General features: G+C 45.3%; 1 protein-coding gene across 1 annotated transcript in view; it reads left to right on the forward strand.

Moving 5' to 3' along the window:
* Positions 1-19,272, forward strand: part of LOC136621986 (mucin-19-like) — a 143,372-nt gene that overhangs the window by 90,566 nt on the left and 33,534 nt on the right. The window contains exons 16-23 of the mRNA XM_066597910.1: positions 9-260; positions 1,903-2,766; positions 3,090-3,341; positions 5,000-5,863; positions 6,187-6,387; positions 12,038-12,309; positions 13,151-13,209; positions 17,445-17,596. Coding sequence (XP_066454007.1) covers positions 9-260; positions 1,903-2,766; positions 3,090-3,341; positions 5,000-5,863; positions 6,187-6,387; positions 12,038-12,309; positions 13,151-13,209; positions 17,445-17,596 — 2,916 coding nt within the window. The remainder of the gene's footprint in view (positions 1-8; positions 261-1,902; positions 2,767-3,089; positions 3,342-4,999; positions 5,864-6,186; positions 6,388-12,037; positions 12,310-13,150; positions 13,210-17,444; positions 17,597-19,272) is intronic.

Below are 19,272 nucleotides of genomic sequence, written 5' to 3' on the forward strand. Positions count from 1 at the left end.
TTTTGCAGGTGGCGTTTCAAGTGACTCTGCAACAACTAGAGCTGCGGAGTCGAATTCAGATGCTTCAGCTGCCATAACAGGCTCTGCAGCCACTTCCAAGTCTGGAGGAGTATCAGGAATAAGTGGCTCTCAGAGTTCTGGTATGGTTACAGGATCTACAAATGGTGGTTCCATCAGTGGTTCAAATGAAAGCCCGAAGACCACAGCAGGTACAGGGGGCCCTTCTGTATCTGGAGTGACCATCCCAACTACTAAAAATGGTGATTCTACATCTTCTTTTACTCCTTCATATGCGATCATTAATTGTTGTTATGGCTGTTATAAGAGGTAGCAAGCAGGCTTATAGAAGCTGGGTCCAACCATCCTCCAGGGCAGTGCCTGTATGGGTATTAGAAAGGATTAATGCATGAATGCTACCTGGCTATGGGCATCGGTATGGGCACTATTATGATTAGAGCTGTTGTCTGATTCCATATGCAGGATAAGGTATGAGAGAAAATATGGCTGATATAAATGTGTGGACATGGAGACTGATACTTATGCAGATGGGGATAGTATCAGGGAATCACTAGTTGGATAGGAGATATTATCATGGCAGGAATTATAGGGGTTATCCGGCTCCTAAAAAATAATAATAAATAAAGCAACCAAGTACATTAAATAAACCTGACCAGTGCACATTGCTACCCAAAGCTGCAGTGTCACCCCCTGATAGACCTGCAAGAGTTGTAAAAGAAATGTCCATCAGTTTCTGAAAACTGAAAGTGAGGAGACACAGATTACATATTAGACAGTGAGTGGAACAGGTTGCCACAGGAAGTGGGGAGTTGTCCTTCAATGGAAATGTTCAGAGGCCGGACAGACATCTGTCTGGGGTGATTAAGTGAATCCTGCACTGAGCAGGGGGTTGGACTCGATGATGATAGAGGTCCCTTCCAACTCTACCATTCTATGAGGATGGGGCATGGTGTAATTCCACATGCCCAACTCTTCTTTCCCCAATATCTTCCATTAGGGAAGATTCAGAACACCGGCACTTACATGGGATGGTTGGCCAGTCTGACCAAAATTAGTGGATTTAGTAGACATTTGTTTAAGGTGCCTTCTCACCTGGAATTTCCTGAAAAATTGTTGTCTGCTACTTGGTGTTTCAGTGGCTTGTTTATGCCCTCTGTGTGTTCCTCCATCCTACATCTTCACTCCTTTTTGTTGTCTTAATACCTAACACTTGCTTCTGGTCCTGGTATTTCTATGATGTTCTGGTACTGACTCCTAAAAACAGCTCACAGCTCTGGTTCTAACCCTGGTTGTATCCTGGTAATGGTGCTGCTCTTTATCTGTGATCTGGATCTCAAATGTTCCCGATTTGGACTCTGGTGCCTTCCTGGATTTTTTTCTAATCTGAAACGGTTCACGCTCCTGCCTACGTATATCAGTCCTAAATCTGATTCTTTCCCATATACATCTGTTCTTGATTCATCTCCTGGTTCTGATCCTTGTTTGGCTCCTGACTACGGGCTACATCTCCAGGTTCTCTGTATGGAATCCTTTTATGAATTCTTCTGCTGCTGCAGCTCTGCTCACATTTTCCACCATTCGGAGACTCCTCTGAGGACTAACATTTGGGAATCCTTTTAGAGGAAGAGGTTGAATGTGAAGACCAAAGCATTCCTTAGACTCCTGACTTCAGTTTAGTCTGGTGGTGGTCAATCTCATCATGGTAAAGGGTCTAAGATGTACTAATCAGTAACAATGGTTCTAACTAACCCCAGATCTTCTGAAGACATTACCAGCCTGCCTTCCCATAGAGGAATATTGAAGATGGACTTCCCTACACCATATCTATAGTCTTCTGTATAGAGACATAGTTTAATTCAATTTTAACTTGTGTGTCTTCTTCAGATCTCCCAACTAATGTGGTTGCCAGCACAGGTTCAGCAATTATTTCTAGGTCGCAAATGACGACCATATCCCGCTCAGGAGATACTCAGAAACCTGGAATGAGCTCAGGATCGCCTGTAAATAGCGTGCCTTCTGCTGATCCAAATGTGCGATTAAGTACTCAATCCGTGTCCACCGCTGCTCAAGCCCCCGATGAGACAACAGCATCTTCAAATGGAGACTCTACAAATCCAAGTGTGAGCTTAAAAAACACTTCTGGTGCAAGTGGTCCGTCGGTACCTGGAGAGACAACAGGATCTTCAAGTGTTGTGTCTACTAATCCAAGAGTATCTACAGCTCCGAGTGTCGGGTTAGAGACCACATCTAAAGTGACTGGTCTACCAGAATCCGTGAAGACAACAGGATCTTCAAGTAGTGTAACTACTAATCCAAGTGTAAGCTTGAAAACCGCATCTGGAGTCAGTGGTCCTTCAGTACCTACAGAGAGAGCAAGAACTTCAAGTGGTGTGTCTACTAATCCAAGTGTAAGCTTAAAAACCCCATCTGGAACAAGTGGTCAATCAGTACCTGTACAGACAACAGGATCTTCAAGTGGTGTGTCTAATAATCCAAGTGTAAGCTTAAAAACCCCATCTGGAACAAGTGGCTTTCTAGGAACAAGAAAGACTAATGGCCCTTCAGCATCTGGACAGACGACGGGATCTTCAAGTGGTGTGTCAAGTGTAAGCTTAAAAACCCCTCCTGGGGTAAGTGCTCTTACGGGATCAGAGATGACCACTAGACCTTCAGTATCTGGAGAGGTAACAGGAGCTGGTGCAGTGAGTCCTTCTGTACCCGGAGTGACCATCCCAACTACTAGAAATGGTGATTCTACATCTTCTCTTATTCCACGGTAGACATGTAGCAAAATGTAACATATTATTGTAAAATGACTCTCTGTGTCGCAGTTTATTTGTACTTTCTATAGTTTTGCACTGTTTTTTGTTGTTGTACGATAACAATATATTTTAAAAAACTTAGCATATTATAGCTTCACACAGAAAGTTATCACAGTCAGTTTAACCTTTGCTACATCTGTATGTGATCATTAAGAATTATTGTTATGGCTTCACTAAGAGCCTGAAAGCCGGCTGAGGCTAATTGTATCAACCAGAGACCACTAAATAAACTATCTGACCATTTTGCAGGTGGCGTTTCAAGTAACTCTGCAACAACTAGAGCTGCGGGGTCGAATTCAGATGCTTCAGCTGCCATAACAGGCTCTGCAGCCACTTCCAAGTTTGGAGGAGTATCAGGAGTAAGTGGCTCTCAGAGTCCTGGTATGGTTACAGGATCTACAAATGGTGGTTCCATCAGTGGTTCAAATGAAAGCCCGAAGACCACAGCAGGTACAGGGGGCCCTTCTGTATCTGGAGTGACCATCCCAACTACTAAAAATGGTGATTCTACATCTTCTTTTACTCCTTCATATGTGATCATTTAATTGTTGTTATGGCTGTGATAAGAGGTAGCAAGCAGGCTTATAGAAGACGGGTCCAACCATCCTCCAGGGCAGTGCCTGTATGGGTATTAGAAAGGGTTAATGCATGAATGCTACCTGGCTATGGGCATTGGTATGGGCACTATTATGATTAGAGCTGTTGTCTGATGCCATATGCAGGATAAGGTATGAGAGAAAATATGGCTGATATAAATGTGTGGACATGAAGACTGATACTTATGCAGATGGGGATAGTATCAGAGAATCACTAGTTGGATAGGAGATATTATCATGGCAGGAATTATAGGGGTTATCCGGCTCCTAATAAATAATAATAAATAAAGCAACCAAGTACATTAAAAAAACCTGAGCAGTGCACATTGCTACCCAAAGCTGCAGTGTCACCCCCTGATAGACCTGCAAGAGTTGTAAAAGAAATGTCCATCAGTTGCTGAAAACTGAAAGTGAGGAGACACAGATTACATATTAGACAGTGAGTGGAACAGGTTGCCACAGGAGGTGGGGAGTTGTGCTTCAATGGAAATGTTCAGAGGCCGGACAGACATCTGTCTGGGGTGATTAAGTGATTCCTGCACTGAGCAGGGGGTTGGACCCGATGACCCTGGAGGTCCCTTCCAACTCTACCATTCTATGAGGATGGGGCATGGTGTAGTTCCACATGCCCAACTCTTCTTTCCCCACTATCTTCCATCAGGGAAGATTCAGAACACCGGCACTCACATGGGATGGTTGACCAGTCCGACCAAAATTAGTGGATTTAGTAGACATTTGTTTAAGGTGCCTTCTCACCTGGAATTTCCTGAAGAATTGTTGTCTGCTACTTGGTGTTTCAGTGCTTGTTTATGCCCTCTGTGTGTTCCTCCATTCTACATCTTCACTCCTTTTTGTTGTCTTAATACCTAACACTTGCTTCTGGTCCTGGTATTCCTTATATGATGTTCTGGTACTGACTCCTAACAATGGCTCACAGTTCGGACTCTGGTTCTAACCCTGGTTGTATCCTGGTAATGGTGCTGCTCTTTATCTGTGATCTGCATCTCAAATGTTCCTGATTTGGATTCTGGTTCCCTCCTGGATTTGTTTCTAATCTGAACCGGTTCACGCTCCTGCCTACATATATCTGTCCTAAATCTGATTCTTTCCCATATACATCTGTTCTTAATTCATCTCCTGGTTCTGATCCTTGTTTGGCTCCTGCCCCTGACTACGGGCTACATCTCCGGGTTCTCTGTATGGAATCCTCTTATCAAGTTCTTCTGCTGTTGCAGCTCTGCTCACATTTTCCACCATTCGGAGACTCCTCTGAGGACTAACATTTGGGAATCCTTTTAGAGGAAGAGATTGAATGTGAAGACCAAAGCATTCCTTAGACTCCTGACTTCAGTTTAGTCTGGTGATGGTCAATCTCATCATGGTAAAGGGTCTAAGATGTACTAATCAGTAACAATGGTGATAACTAACCCCAGATCTTCTGAAGACATTACCAGCCTGCTTTCCCATAGAGGAATATTGAAGATGGACTTCCCTACACCATATCTAAAGTCTTCTGTCTATAGACTTAGTTTAATTCAATTTTAACTTGTGTGTCTTCTTCAGATCTCCCAACTAATGTGGCTGCCAGCACAGGTTCAGCAATTATTTCTAGGTCGCAAATGACGACCATATCCCGCTCAGGAGATACTCAGAAACCTGGCATGAGCTCAGGATCGCCTGTAAATAGCGTGCCCTCTGCTGATCCAAATGTGCGATTAAGTACTCAATCCGTGTCCACCGCTGCTCAAGCACCCGATGAGACAACAGCATCTTCAAATGGAGGTTCTACCAATCCAAGTGTAAGCTTAAAAAACACTTCTGGTGCAAGTGGTCCGTCGGTACCTGGAGAGACAACAGGATCTTCAAGTGTTGTGTCTACTAATCCAAGAGTATCTACAGCTCCGAGTGTCGGGTTAGAGACCACATCTAAAGTGACTGGTCTACCAGAATCCATGAAGACAACAGGATCTTCAAGTAGTGTAACTACTAATCCAAGTGTAAGCTTGAAAACCGCATCTGTAGTCAGTGGTCCTTCAGTTCCTACAGAGAGAGCAAGAACTTCAAGTGATGTGTCTACTAATCCAAGTGTAAGCTTAAAAACCCCATCTGGAACAAGTGGTCAGTCAGTACCTGTACAGACAACAGGATCTTCAAGTGGTGTGTCTAATAATCCAAGTGTAAGCTTAAAAACCCCATCTGGAACAAGTGGTCTTCCAGGAACAGGAAAGACTAATGGCCCTTCAGCATCTGGACAGACGACGGGATCTTCAAGTGGTGTGTCAAGTGTAAGCTTAAAAACCCCTCCTGGGGTAAGTGCTCTTACGGGATCCGAGATGACCACTAGACCTTCAGTATCTGGTGAGGTAACAGGAGCTGGTGCAGTGAGTCCTTCTGAACCCGGAGTGACCATCCCAACTACTAGAAATGGTGATTCTACATCTTCTCTTATTCCACGGTAGACATGTAGCAAAATGTAACATATTATTGTAAAATGACTCTCTGTGTCGCAGTTTATTTGTACTTTCTATAGTTTTGCACTGGTTTTTGTTGTTTTATGATAACAATGTATTTTTAAAAACTTAGCATATGATAGCTTCACACAGAAAGTTATCACAGTCAGTTTAACCTTTGCTACATCTATATGTGATCATTAAGAATTATTGTTATGGCTTCGCCCAGAGCCTAAAAGCAGGCTGAGGCTAATTGTATCAACCAGAGACCACTAAATAAACTATCTGACCATTTTGCAGGTGGCGTTTCAAGTGACTCTGCAACAACTAGAGGTGCGGGGTCGAATTCAGATGCTTCAGCTGCCATAACAGGCTCTGCAGCCACTTCCAAGTCTGGAGGAGTATCAGGAATAAGTGGCTCTCAGAGTCCTGGTATGGTTACAGGATCTACGAATGGTTTTTCTGCCACTGTTCCAAATGGAGGCCCGAAGACCACAGCAGGTACAGGGGGCCCTTCTGTATCTGGAGTGACCATCCCAACTACTAAAAATGGTGATTCTACATCTTCTCATATTCTATATGTAATCATTAAAGGGGTTGTCTCGCGCCGAAACGTTTTTTTTTTCTTCCATAGGCCCCCCGTTCGGCGCAGGACAACCCCAAAGGATGTTGTAAAAAAAAAAAAAAATTCATTACTTACCCGAATCCCCGCTCTGCGACGTCTTCCTTCTTCCTTCTTCTTCCTTCCCCAAGATGGCCGCCGGGATCTTCACCCACGATGCACCGCGGGTCTTCTCCCATAGTGCACCGTGGGCTCTGTGCGGTCCATTGCCGATTCCAGCCTCCTGATTGGCTGGAATCGGCACACATGATGGGGCGGAGCTACACGATGACGCGTAGAAGGGGGCGGAGCCAGAACGCCGCTCGTGCCGGGACGACCAGAAGGGAGAAGACTGGACTGCGCAAGCGCGTCTAAAAACGCCAGAAGACAGCGAATTTAGACGGATCCATGGCGACGGGGATGCTAGCAACGGAGCAGGTAAGTGAATAACTTCTGTATGGCTCATATTTAATGCACGATGTACATTACAAAGTGCATTAATATGGCCATACAGAAGTGTATACCCCCACTTGCTACCGCGAGAGAACCCCTTTAATGATTATTGTTATGGCTGCGTAAGAGGGTACCAACTCTTGAGTGACCATCCCATCGACTAAAAATGTTGATCCTACATCTTTTTTTACCCCCTTATATGTGATGAATAATTATTGTTAAAAGGGTGTTCCAGGGCATTTTTATTTTTTCCATAGATGATCGGGTTGAGACCCGCTACTCAAATCCGTGCCAATAAACTGATTCCCTTGGCATGTTCACTGTGCCCAGTGCAGCAAGCGCTGACATAACGCAGTGACCTGGGTTGGTATTGGAGGTGCTGCTCCCAGGAAATTCACAGTGTTGATCATCAATAGGAAAAGTAAAAAAAAAACTAGAATACCCCTTTAAGGCTGAACCAAGGGCCTAAAAACAGGCTAACAGCTCTACCCATGTTTGCCACCCTTCATTAAGGCTTTAACCTAGGAAACCTCTAATAGAAAGAGATTAAATGTGAAGACTAGAGGATTCCTTAGACTCTGGACCTCAGTTTAGCCAGGCCATGGTCAGTCTGGTCATGGAATAGGGTCTATTCAGTCATAATGGCATTACTAAAGGTACAACCAAATGACTGCCTGCCTTTCCATAGAGGTAAACAGAAAGCTTTCTTGGAACTAACGAGCTGAAATGGTAACAGCAAGATAAACGGTCAGCTCACCGCACTCTGGCCGGCTTGTTATGAAGGCGGCATTCCTTACATTCCTTCCGGCTGGGTCAGTGAAGGTCACATCCCTGTGCTGTAGCGTTCACTGCCGGGGAAGAATAGGTAAGTATAGAATATATTTTTTTTTTAAATGACAGCCCCCTTTAACCCCTTAGTGACCAGCCCATTGCCTTTTTACGTCCTGCCCAAGTGGGCTTTATTCTCTGAGGACGTAAAAACATGTGTCCTGCAGAGAATAAAGCCACGTGGGCTCTGGACGTGACCGGTCAATGCTGTCGGTGCCCGCAGGTAGCTGTCATCCTGGGCTGCGGGCAGTCCCCCCCCCCCCCCCCCCGGCAATGCGATCGGCGCTATCCAACGGATAGCGCCGATTGCATTAAAGTTGAAAGAAGTTTAAAAAAAGTTAAAGATTCAGCTTCCCTCATGGATCGGATCCATGGGGGCAGCTGAGATTACTCACCCCCGTCCGCCGCACTGCTCCTTGCTGTCCTGGTCCTCCAGGCCCCGAAGCTGGCCTTCTGCGCATGCGCGCCAGGTGGCATTACGTTAGCCGCATGCACAGAAGGCCCGGGAAATTTAAAATCTCCTGTCTCCCGGCTCCTGTAGGTAGCCGGGAGGCAGGAGATGTCCCCGGTACCGCGATCACCGTTATCCAATTGATAACGGTGATCGCGAAAAAGTAAAGAAAAATGTAAAAAAAGAAAAGTTTCACCTCTCCTTATGGATCGGATCCATGAGGGAAGGTGAAAATACTCACCCCCCTTTCTCCATGTTCTCCGCCCGGTCTTGGGACCCACTGCTGGCTTCTGCGCATGCGCTGATGTGGCGCGCATGCGCAGAAGGCCGGCGAGCCCAGCAAATTCAAAATCTCCCTTCACCCGGCTGTTACAGATATCCGAGTGCAGGGAGATATGACTGGGGACCGCTGTGTGCAGTTCCCAGTCACATGATCACCGTTATCCATCGGATAACGGTGATCATATAAAGTTAAAATCGTATCCGTAAGGGGGGATGAAATTACGTACCCAAGGTCCCCGGGTTTGTTCCCTGGTGGGATGTTGATCCGCGGACCTTACCCCAGCTTTGGCGCATGCCCCCATCAGCATGATGGCGGACGCATGCGCAAAAGTGAAAGATTGCCTAAGAAATTTAAAATCTCCCTGCTCCTGGCTACCAAAGGTAGCCAAGAGCCTGGAGATTTCATGGGGAGCCGCGGTATGCGGTTACTGGTCACGTGATCGCCGTTATCCAATGCATAATGGCGATCACGTAAAAGTTCTTTAAAAAGTGGAAGTTTCATCTCCCCTCACCGATGCGATTGGTGAGAGGAGATGAAACATTTTCTCGGAGGCTTCCGCATTTGAATCCAGATGCGATTATCCTCCATGGATCCTGCCGGCTACTGGGTATGCGCCCGCCGGCAAAATGCCGGACACATTCGCAGGAGCCCAGGAAGTTTTAAATCTCCTTGCTCCCAGCGACCAACAGTCGCTGAGTGCTTGGAGCAGTGACCGGAGGCCTCGTTGAGCGGTCCCCGGTCACGTAATAAAGTAGCGATATAACATTAGGCCGGTCACACATGACCGGAGAGGAATTACGGGTTCTGCATGCGCTTGATCAGCGGTAATCCACGGATCAATCACATGCATTGGATTACACAATTCCCCCCAATTAGCGGGTTGGAAATACGTAATCCACTCGCAGAAACAGAATACAACATGCTATATTTTACCGTGGATATCCGCCACCTAGAGCCCATTGTGCTCTATGACCGCGGATATACTCGCAGCCCATATGCAAATACATTGTGTTTGGGCTGCGGGTACCCGGGTCATCTCTAAGCGACGGCGCGGGAAATATAAACAAAAAACGGTGTACTGCGCATGACCGCCTGTGTGAGTAGGCAGTTATGCGCAATACATTACTCTGCCGTACGCAGGGTCACAGCCGGGCTCACAGTTGGGATCCGCTGCGGGCCTCCGCAAGCAAATTCCCCATACGGCTGCGTGAGCCCGGCGTTATTCAGACCGCTACCTGTAATCCGTAATTTACAAGAAGCCCCGGGAACGCTGGCCTTCCTGCAGTTCCAGGAGCAGCTTGTTGAGCGCCTTCTGTGTGAGACCGCCGCACTGCAGCAAGATTACAAAACCTCACAGAGGGCCACTTCCTACACCCCATCCCCGCCGCTGAGGTCAAGAAATATCCCCAAAAAAGCGAGAGAGGAGGGGGGATACACTGTTTTCTTGCCCCATGTGCCCATCCCAACCAGCCTCCGTAATTACCCCTGTCTTCGGACATAAAACGCAGTTTATATTATCACTTTTAGCTGATATTTAGGGAATGCCAAAAAAATGGGGATGGCGAGGGATGGGGGGGGGGGGGGAGGATTATTTTTAGGAAGTCAATTTTTTTTCCGTTTAAGTGGGCAATGGGGCCTGGAATTCAGTTGTACCCTGAAATCCAGCGGGCATTCCCTTCATTATGGGCCTAGCCATGTGTCCTGTAAGTAGATTAGGGCAACAATGGGTATGTTTCTGAACACGGGACAAGCGGGGGTATCTATTTTGGGGTAAACATCTTCATTCCTATGTACACTGTACAAAAAAACCTGTTTTTAAATTGACAAAATTGCCAAAAAAATGAAAATCGTAATTTTTTTTCCTTCTGCTTTGCTTGGATTCATTCAAATACTGTAGGGTCAAAATGCACAATACACCCCTAGATGAATTCGTTAAGGGGTCTAGTTTTTAAAATGGGGTCATTTGTGGAGGTTTTCTATCGTTTTGGCCGCTCAATGGCTCTACAAGTGGGCAATGGGGCCTGGAATTTATTCCGTTGTACCCTGAAATCCAACGGGTGTTCCTTTCATTATAGGCCTAGCCAGGTTTCCTTAAGTAGATTAGGGCCACAATGGGTATGTTGCTGAATATGGGACAAACGGGGGTATGTATTTTGGGGTGCAAGTCTTCATTTATATATGTGCTGTACAAAAAAAACTGCTTTTAAAATGACAGAATTACCAAAAAAATGAAAATCGTAATTTTTTCCCTTCTGCTTGGCTTAGATTCATTAAAAAAATGTGAAGTCAAAACAGTCATCGTACCCCTAGATAAATTCGTTAAGGGGTCTTATTTTCAAAATGGGGTCACTTGTGGGCGTTCTCCATCGTTTTGGTCACTCAATGGCTCTACAAGTGGGCAATAGGGCCTAAATCTCCTTCAAGCAAAATTTCTGTTCCGAAAGTCACCGGTTGCTCCTTTCATTTTGGGCCCCATTGTGCCTACAGACGTAATACTAGGGCCACAATAGGTATGTTTCTGAGCACAGGACAAGCAGGGGTATCGATTCTGGGGTGCAAATCCTCATTTTCATGTGTACTATAGAAAAAAAAGTCCTGTCTTTGAAATTACATATTTGAAAAAATATGAAATTTTAGTTTTTCTCTTCTAAATTGCATTGAATCCTGAAAAAAAACTGTGGGGTTAAAATGCTCATGACTCCCCTCAGTGAATACGTTAAGGGGTGTAGTTTTTAAAATGGGGTCACTTGTGGGGGTATCTATCATTTTGACTCCTATGAGCCTTTCCAATTTTGGCTTGGTGCAGAAAAACAAAGGTTCCTCAAAATGCTGAAAAGTAATGTTACATTTGTACGTCTCCTAAATGGTTAAAAAAAACCTAAAGTTTTTCCAATGTGTGCCAAAAATGAAGTAAACGGATGGAATATATATATATTAGCAAAAATTTCTATATTATGTTTGCACATATTTCAGATATTGCAGTTGAAAATGTGAAAAAATGACGATTTTCTTCAAAATTTTCCCAATTTTGGCGCTTTTAATAAATAAACACAAATTCTATCAGTCTATTTTTTCCGACTAAATGAAGGACAACATGTGGTGAAAAAACAATGTCAGAATCGCTTAGACATGCAAAACCTCTCTGGTGTTTTTCCATGTTAAAGTGACACATGTCAGATTTGCAAAATTTGGCCTGGTCATTAAGGTGCAAACAGGCTTGGTCACTAAGGGGTTAAGGATGCTCTTCTTCTGTAAATTGCTCCGGTGCAGTAGAGCCTCTTAACAAATGCTGGATGACAGTGAGCAGAGCGCTATATGTACAGTCTTCTGCATGTAGACTTCAGGTCTATATACACAGGATGACTGCAAAGCCACCCCCGCGAATGAATTATTGCTCGTCGTTCCGTTGCTGCCGGCATTTACACTGAAGGATTATCGTTCAGATTCCTGCAATCCAGCGAGATTGTGAATGATGATTGGCCCGTGTAAAACGGCCCCTTGTTGAATTTAACTGTAACTCATGTGTCTTCTTCAGATCTCTCAAGTAAAAGCCAGTTTGTTACCAAGGATGCAACGACTCAGCCAAAGCCAAGTGGCCAACAAAGTACAAAGGATTCAGCATTGACGGGCATGAGTGCAGAGATCCCTCCATCAACTACAGCAGCTACATCAACTACAGCAGCAACATCAACTACAGCAGCAACACCAACTACAAAGATATATTATAGAGTTCTGTACTTTACAGTTGTGAATAAAGACTATAGTAAAATAGACCTAGACGACTTCAAAAAAGATATCGAAACCAGGGCAAGTATCAAAATCTCCAACTGCAGGACAATTCTCAAATATTATTATATTAGGGGTCTCCTTTTTATGTAGCTACATAAAGTGAATGTGCGCACAACCAGTAGGGGGCGGAGAGCCAACTGAGGAGAGGTTTAGTATTGACCTCAGTGGGAGCTGTACGGATGTTTGTGCAGTGAGCTCCCCCTACAGGGGGCTGCAGGCAGCCAGAATTCATACCTTAGTAAAGCAGACATGTGAGTCACAAAAATGGAGCTCCAGCCCCTGTAAAAACATAAGATGAATTTACTCAGGATGGAATTAGGAGCGAAATACAAAGTGCTATTTCTAGCATGAGGCTCCATATTAGAGGTTTTTGCCCTCTTTGATATGGCTTGAGCTTTTGCAGGTGACGTTTAGATTTGTATAAAACTGACTTTTCAGCCATTAAAAATTGATGAACTATCCATCCAGACGCTGCCTGGGACCCCGGACAATCAGCTGTTGGGATATGGAGCAGGAAGCAGAGAGCGCTGTAAATTCTACAGTGGCCCAGCATGGTATTACAGGAATAGTTCCTATTCAAGCAAATGAAAGAGAGCCTACAATACCATGCCAGGCCACTACACAATGTACGGCGCTACCTGCTTCCTGGTGAGAACAGCTGATCACCTAGGGTTATGGGCAGTGCACCCACGTCAGTCAGATATTGATGACCTAGCCGGTGGATAGCTGCAAAACCTCTAAGTATGTAAAAAGTTCATAGACATCATGGGGCCTAAAAAGCATTTTTAGGTATGCTAGTTCATGAATATTACAGAATAGAGTGAACACCGACACTTACTTGTTCCTTTTGTTTTTGCAGCTTTATCCCATTTTCATAACACTTCGTTACTTCTTCAATGTAGAAGTTACTGGCATGAGGTAGGTTTCCAAACTCTGCTTGAAAGTATTAAAAAGGGTTCTGCAGGACTCTCACTATTGCTGACCTATCCTCAGGTTAGGTCATCAATCGTTGATCGGAGGGGTCTGCCGCTTGGGATCCCAGACAGTCAGCTGTTCGCCTGGCCACTGTCAGTGTGAGCGGAGCTGGAAGGTAACCGCTTTGTCAACATTGCAGCTTGCCAGGTTGATAAAGCATTAAATTCAATGGAAGCTGCAGCCCCATAACCAACCTGGGCCGCTACAGTCTGGACAGAGATATCTGCTTCCAGTGCTCTCTGCATTGGCAGTGGGCTGGGTGAACAGCTAATCCCAATAGCGAACCCCCATCGATCACTTATTGATGACCTATCCTGAGGGCAGCTCATCATTAGCTGCACAAGAGCTGACAGTCTACAGTCTGTAGAGATACTGTGATGTACCTTGGTGGTGTGTGCCGTGTCCTTGCACTATGCAGTACCTAGTACTGGACACTAGAGGCATCGAGGGGGTTGTTATATCAGTATGTCCATGCCTCGGCTTATGTAGCATCGCCGGGTTCTGTTCTGTATGGGCTGCAGACAAGCTGAATGTTGCTGCGGAGCAGCGGAGATCTTGGCTGCAGGTAAGCAGAAATGTTCTTCCAGCAGATGAGGGTTCCTAATAATCACACAGGATGATCACAATTTGCCACATTGTAATTATTCCAGCACAGAAACCTTTAAAGGGAAACTGAAGCCACAAAATGTAAGACATATGGGGCAGCTTTATCAAATGGAACGTTCCAGAAAAGAGGCATAATGTGATTTTACAGAACAATCGCGTAAGGCCAGACTCACTCGGACGTATTTGCGCACGAAAAATTTGCACTTGCAGAAAATTTAACCCATTGATTTAAATGCGTTCGTTCACACGGGCGTAGCTGGCATGTGCATCTCGGTCATGCAAAAAAATAGGCAGCACATTTAGAACTCATCAAACTATTGTCAATTTCAATGGCTGAGAGATCGATTCGGTGCGTCTTTTTTCGAGCATGCAATTGTGCTGTGTACCACGTGCGCATGCAAAAAGTACAGTAAAATACACGGATGCGTGCGCAAATACGCAAAATTCATTCTGCAAAAGCGCAACAGTTGTCTGGGATGACTTGGTGATCCTGCACTAAGCAGGTGGTTGGACCCGATGACTCCGAAGGTTTCCGATGACCCCGGAGGTTCCGATGACCCCGGAGGACCCGATGACCCCGGAGGTCCCAATGACCCCGGAGGTCCCAATGATCCCAGAGGTTCCGATGATCCCGGAGGTCCCGATGACCCAGGAGGTCCCTTCCAACTCTACCAGTCTATGATTCTATAACGGAAATGCTTACACTCATGTAAATACGGCCTTAGTTATGGAGATACAGTAAATCAAAGTTACGTATATTACAACCATAAACACGCACTCAGCTGCATAAGGGAGGCAAAAAAGAGCTCAACACACAAAAGCCTCAATAAAAATAATTATATTAAAATTTCACATAATAGATGTGTATATAACCAACGATGAGTATAATACCACAAGCAGATTGTTTACTTCTCTAGGCGCAGGTTATAAGGTTGGCACTGGAGATGAGCGAGCACCAAAATGCTCGGGTGCCCGTTACTCGGAACGAAATTTTCGCAATGCTCGAGGGTTCGTTTCGAGTAACGAACCCCATTGAAGTCAATGGGCGACCCGAGCATTTTTGTATATTGCCGATGCTCGCTAAGGTTTTCATTTGTGAAAATCGGGGCAATTCAAGAAAGTGATGGGAACGACACAGCAACGGATAGGGCAGGCGAGGGGCTACATGTAGGGCTGCATCTCAAGTTCACAGGTCCCACTATTAAGCCACAATAGCGGCAAGAGTGGGCCCCCCCCCCACTGTCAGCATAAAGATCGTTCTCCTCTGCCATAGCTGTAACAGCTGTGGCAGAGAAGAACGATGTTTGCCCATTGAATTCAATGGAGCCGGCAATACAGCAGGTTCCACTGAAAGCACTGGGCTGCCGGCGATCGCAGGATGAATTGTCGGGAAGGGGTTAAATATATAAGCCCTTCCCTGCAATTCATCCAGAAATGTGTTACAATAAAAATATATACCGGCGTATAAGGCGACGGGGCGTATAAGACGACCCCCCCAACTGTCACCTTATACGCCGGCAATACAGTGGAGCAAAGAATAAAAATCATTACTCACTTCACCGGTGCTTCTGCGGTGCTCCTGCAGGCTGTCGCTCCCTCCTGGTCCCCGGCAGAGCATTGCTTTCTGGACGCAGTGGTTGAAATCCCCGCCTCCAGAAACACACGTGCCTTCAGCCAATCACAGCCATTCAATGACATCATTGTCATTGGCTGTGATTGGCTGAAGGCACGTGTGTTTCTGGAGGCGGGGATTTAAAGCCCTTCGTAGAGAAAGCAATGCTCTGCCGGGAACCAGGAGGGAGCGACAGCCTGCAGCAACGGCGCAGAACACCAGGAGAAGTGAATAATGATTTTTATTCTTTGCTCCACTGTATTGCCGGCGTATAAGGTGACAGTTGGGGGGTCGCCTTATACGCCGGTATATATTTTTATTGTAACACATTTCTGGATGAATTGCAGGGAAGGGCTTATATATTTAACCCCTTCCCGACAATTCATCCCGCGATCGCCGGCAGCCCATTGCTTTCAGTGGAACCTGCTGTCTTGCTGGCTCCATTGAATTCAATGGGCAAACGTCGTTCTTCTCTGCCACAGCTGTTACAGCTGTGGCAGAGAAGAATGATTTGTCTTCTATATGTTCTCAATGGGGTCGGCTCTGCTGCCGCCGGCCCCATTGAGCGCATATAGAGAAGAGAACAGAAATCGCAGATCGCACATAGGTGCGATCTGCGATTTCTATGGCCTAAGAAGGACCGTTGGGGTTGTGGAAGCCTAAAATCACTCCTAACACTCTCCCTATAGCAACTCCACCAAGACAGCACTTTCCCTGAACTACGTCAGAATGCATCTGTGGCAAGCCGCGGGAGGGGCCGATTTTAATACTCGGGTGACACCTAATCTCGCCAGCCACTCACTGCAGGGGGGTGGTATAGGGCTTGAACGATGCAGGGGGAAGTTGTAATGCCTTCCCTGTCTTTCTATTGGCCAGAAAAGCGCGCAAATTTGTCAGGGAAGAAAATGAAAGTAACCCGAACACCGCGTGGTACTCGTTACGAGTAACGAGCATCTTGAACACCCTAATACTCGAACGAGTATCAAGCTCGGACGAGTACGTTCGCTCATCTCTAGTTGGCATCATTGTTATGTTCTCACTATTGTCTGGTACATCTGACTATGTAGCATTCAATCTGCTTGTATTATAATCATCATTGGTTACATGATTGTGACAGCATGGGATATATTTTGCATAGACAAAGGAACGCCCAACGATAGAACATGTCATGATTTTTTTCCTGCACAGCGATGTGATTCTGGAAATCTCCGGCGTAGCGTGAGAGTTTGAAAAAGGCAGCAGGAAGATAGGTCCTGCCCTATCTTTCCCACATGTAGTATTAACGCGCAAGAATCCTTCTAATGGAAACGGAACCATAGAAAACAATGGTTTTATCCCATTATACGGCAATGACTACTATGGCCGCACAACGAGACAACAACATGCCCATGTTAATAACCCCCTTAAGCAGAAGGCTACCATAGAAGTCTACGGCAGGTTAAAAAATCAAGCGGGTGGGTGTAACCTCCGGACAACCCGTGTTCATGTGCAAATACATTCTGTTATGGCGAGCATATTTGCGCATACGTTCATCTGTTGGAGCCCTTAATACAGTTACCAAATCAGATCCTCACTGGTGCCCGAGAGTTGTACAATCAATGTAAAATCTTCTGTCTGGTGTACACAGCTCCTATGCAGAAATATGTGTCTGCCTGGTTACAGACTACCAACAAGTCTGCGCCGTCTGATCATGTAGTCTTTTTATATATATATATTGCTTGTAGTCTGTAGCTGTAGAGCCCTCGAGGTGTATAGGACTTGTAGACATAAAGCAGCAGCTCCTTCTCATCACAGTTTGCTTGCAGTCGCTTCATTTGTTTTAGTTTGAATCCAGAAGGCTTTATAATAAATAGTTGTAAGGTCTTCCCCCCCCCCATGCTTTGTATTACCTGTATAATGCAGCCGGTGACATGAGATGCTTTGGATAGTCACACGCTGTTACTTGTTCTCCTTCTGACAGTGCGGGATCAGTAGTCGTCGGTGCTACCCTGGAGTTCAACGGTCCTCCACCGTCCAACCAGACGATTGTAGATACTTTTTATGCTTCTGCGAAGTCTCAAAATATGACACTTGGCGACTCAGAGCTGTTACCTCGTAGCTTTCGGGTTGGAGGTAAGTGAACTCAAATCTAAAAGAGCCTTTAAACCCTGAAACAAATCCCCATAAACCCCAAGTCTACAAGGTAAGGCGACATCGTTTACCCCATTCCAGAAGCCCCAGTGGTGGGTAATGGAGGTCACACACTGAATGCCCCCTTTATTACAGCCCCGGCCCTCTCACGATTAGCGCTTCCCTGTATGGTAATTCCCCCCGTGACCCCGGAGTGCAGCATAAAATCACATGACCAGTTTTCCGCGGATCAGTTTTAGTGTGAATCCACATTAGACGGGAGATCCAGCGATCTGAGTGACTATATGTGATACAAGGTTGGGGGCGCTGCTAGCTCCTTTTATTATTACTTTGTTTTTAATTTATTTTGGTCAGGGCTTGGTAGTCTTTAGGACGGGCCATTGTGTCCATATGAGGAATTTCTACCTAGCCTAGGTTATTGCACTAGAGCTGTAGGAGTACTAGCCAGGGATATTGGTCCCATATAGGTGCTGATAGGCTTAGTATTATTTAGTTAGCTCAGCTCAATCCAGGTTATTCAATAACAACTTTAGGTGTTCTAGCTAGGGCTCTTGCTCCCTCCCTGAGGTGCTGACTAGAATACTTTCAGTAGCTCTTGATCCTGTTACTTTACTCTAGACTTCTAGTCTTTTCTATATCTGCTATTTGAGTACTCTATAAACTGTTTGCTGGTTAAGCTATCTATATATGGGGTTCCTGAGGAGTTGAGAGATCGACAGAAACGTGTTGAACTGAGAACCTAGAACCTGCATCTAGAAATTTGATTCCCTATTTTGAGTCTGTAATCTGGAACCTGAGCCTGAAATGATATCTGGGGAGAGGATTCCAGGACCCAAGTCTAGAATCTTTGTGAATCTAGAATCCAGAAGACATGGAATTAGGATCTAGAATCACCTAGAACCAAGTAATCTGTATCTAGAACCAAGTAATACGAATCTGGAACCCAATCCCAGAACAGTCTAGAACTGGAATCTAGACCCTGGTATCTTATCTAGACTGTGAATCTAGAACATGAATCTAGAACCTGTGTAAAACAGCACCATCTGCCAAGTGGTATCAACACAAATAAACCATCTTTACACCGTAGTCCTCTATGTAGACCTCTATGCTCCATGATGGTGCCAGTGACTATACTCTATTGAAAATCTGGCACCCTCTCAGGAACAAATGGGCAACATTTGGGTCTAAACATCGATAGGATGGCAGTAATAAATAGACCGGTTACCTGTACGAAGTACACTGCTTATCTGCAGGTTTTCCTTTTCCTCTTTTTCCATCTATTCTATTACACGAGGGGTGATATTTATTCCGGTGGAGCTCCCTTTTATTAATCCTACCACTAAGCCTTTGAATTTTCATAGCCACTACTGGCTGTAGAAGTAGGATTAGGGTGGTAGTTGTTCATGTTTTTCTTATATGTTTGCCCTGAGCCCGTACATGTTTTAGTTGATTATTATTAAAAGTTAAGTTTTTTGGATCATATCAGTGAAGAATTTATTGTTATCGTTGTGATAAGAGGTAACAAGCAGGCTAGCAGAATCCGGGTCCAACCATCCTCCAGGGCAGTGCCTGTATGGGTACTAGAGGGTTAATGCATGGATGCTACCTGGCTATGGGCATCGGTATGTGCACTCTTCTGATTAGAGCTGTTGGCTGAT

The sequence above is a fragment of the Eleutherodactylus coqui genome, chromosome 3 (assembly GCF_035609145.1).
Source record: "Eleutherodactylus coqui strain aEleCoq1 chromosome 3, aEleCoq1.hap1, whole genome shotgun sequence".
Taxonomy (NCBI): Eukaryota; Metazoa; Chordata; class Amphibia; order Anura; family Eleutherodactylidae; genus Eleutherodactylus; species Eleutherodactylus coqui.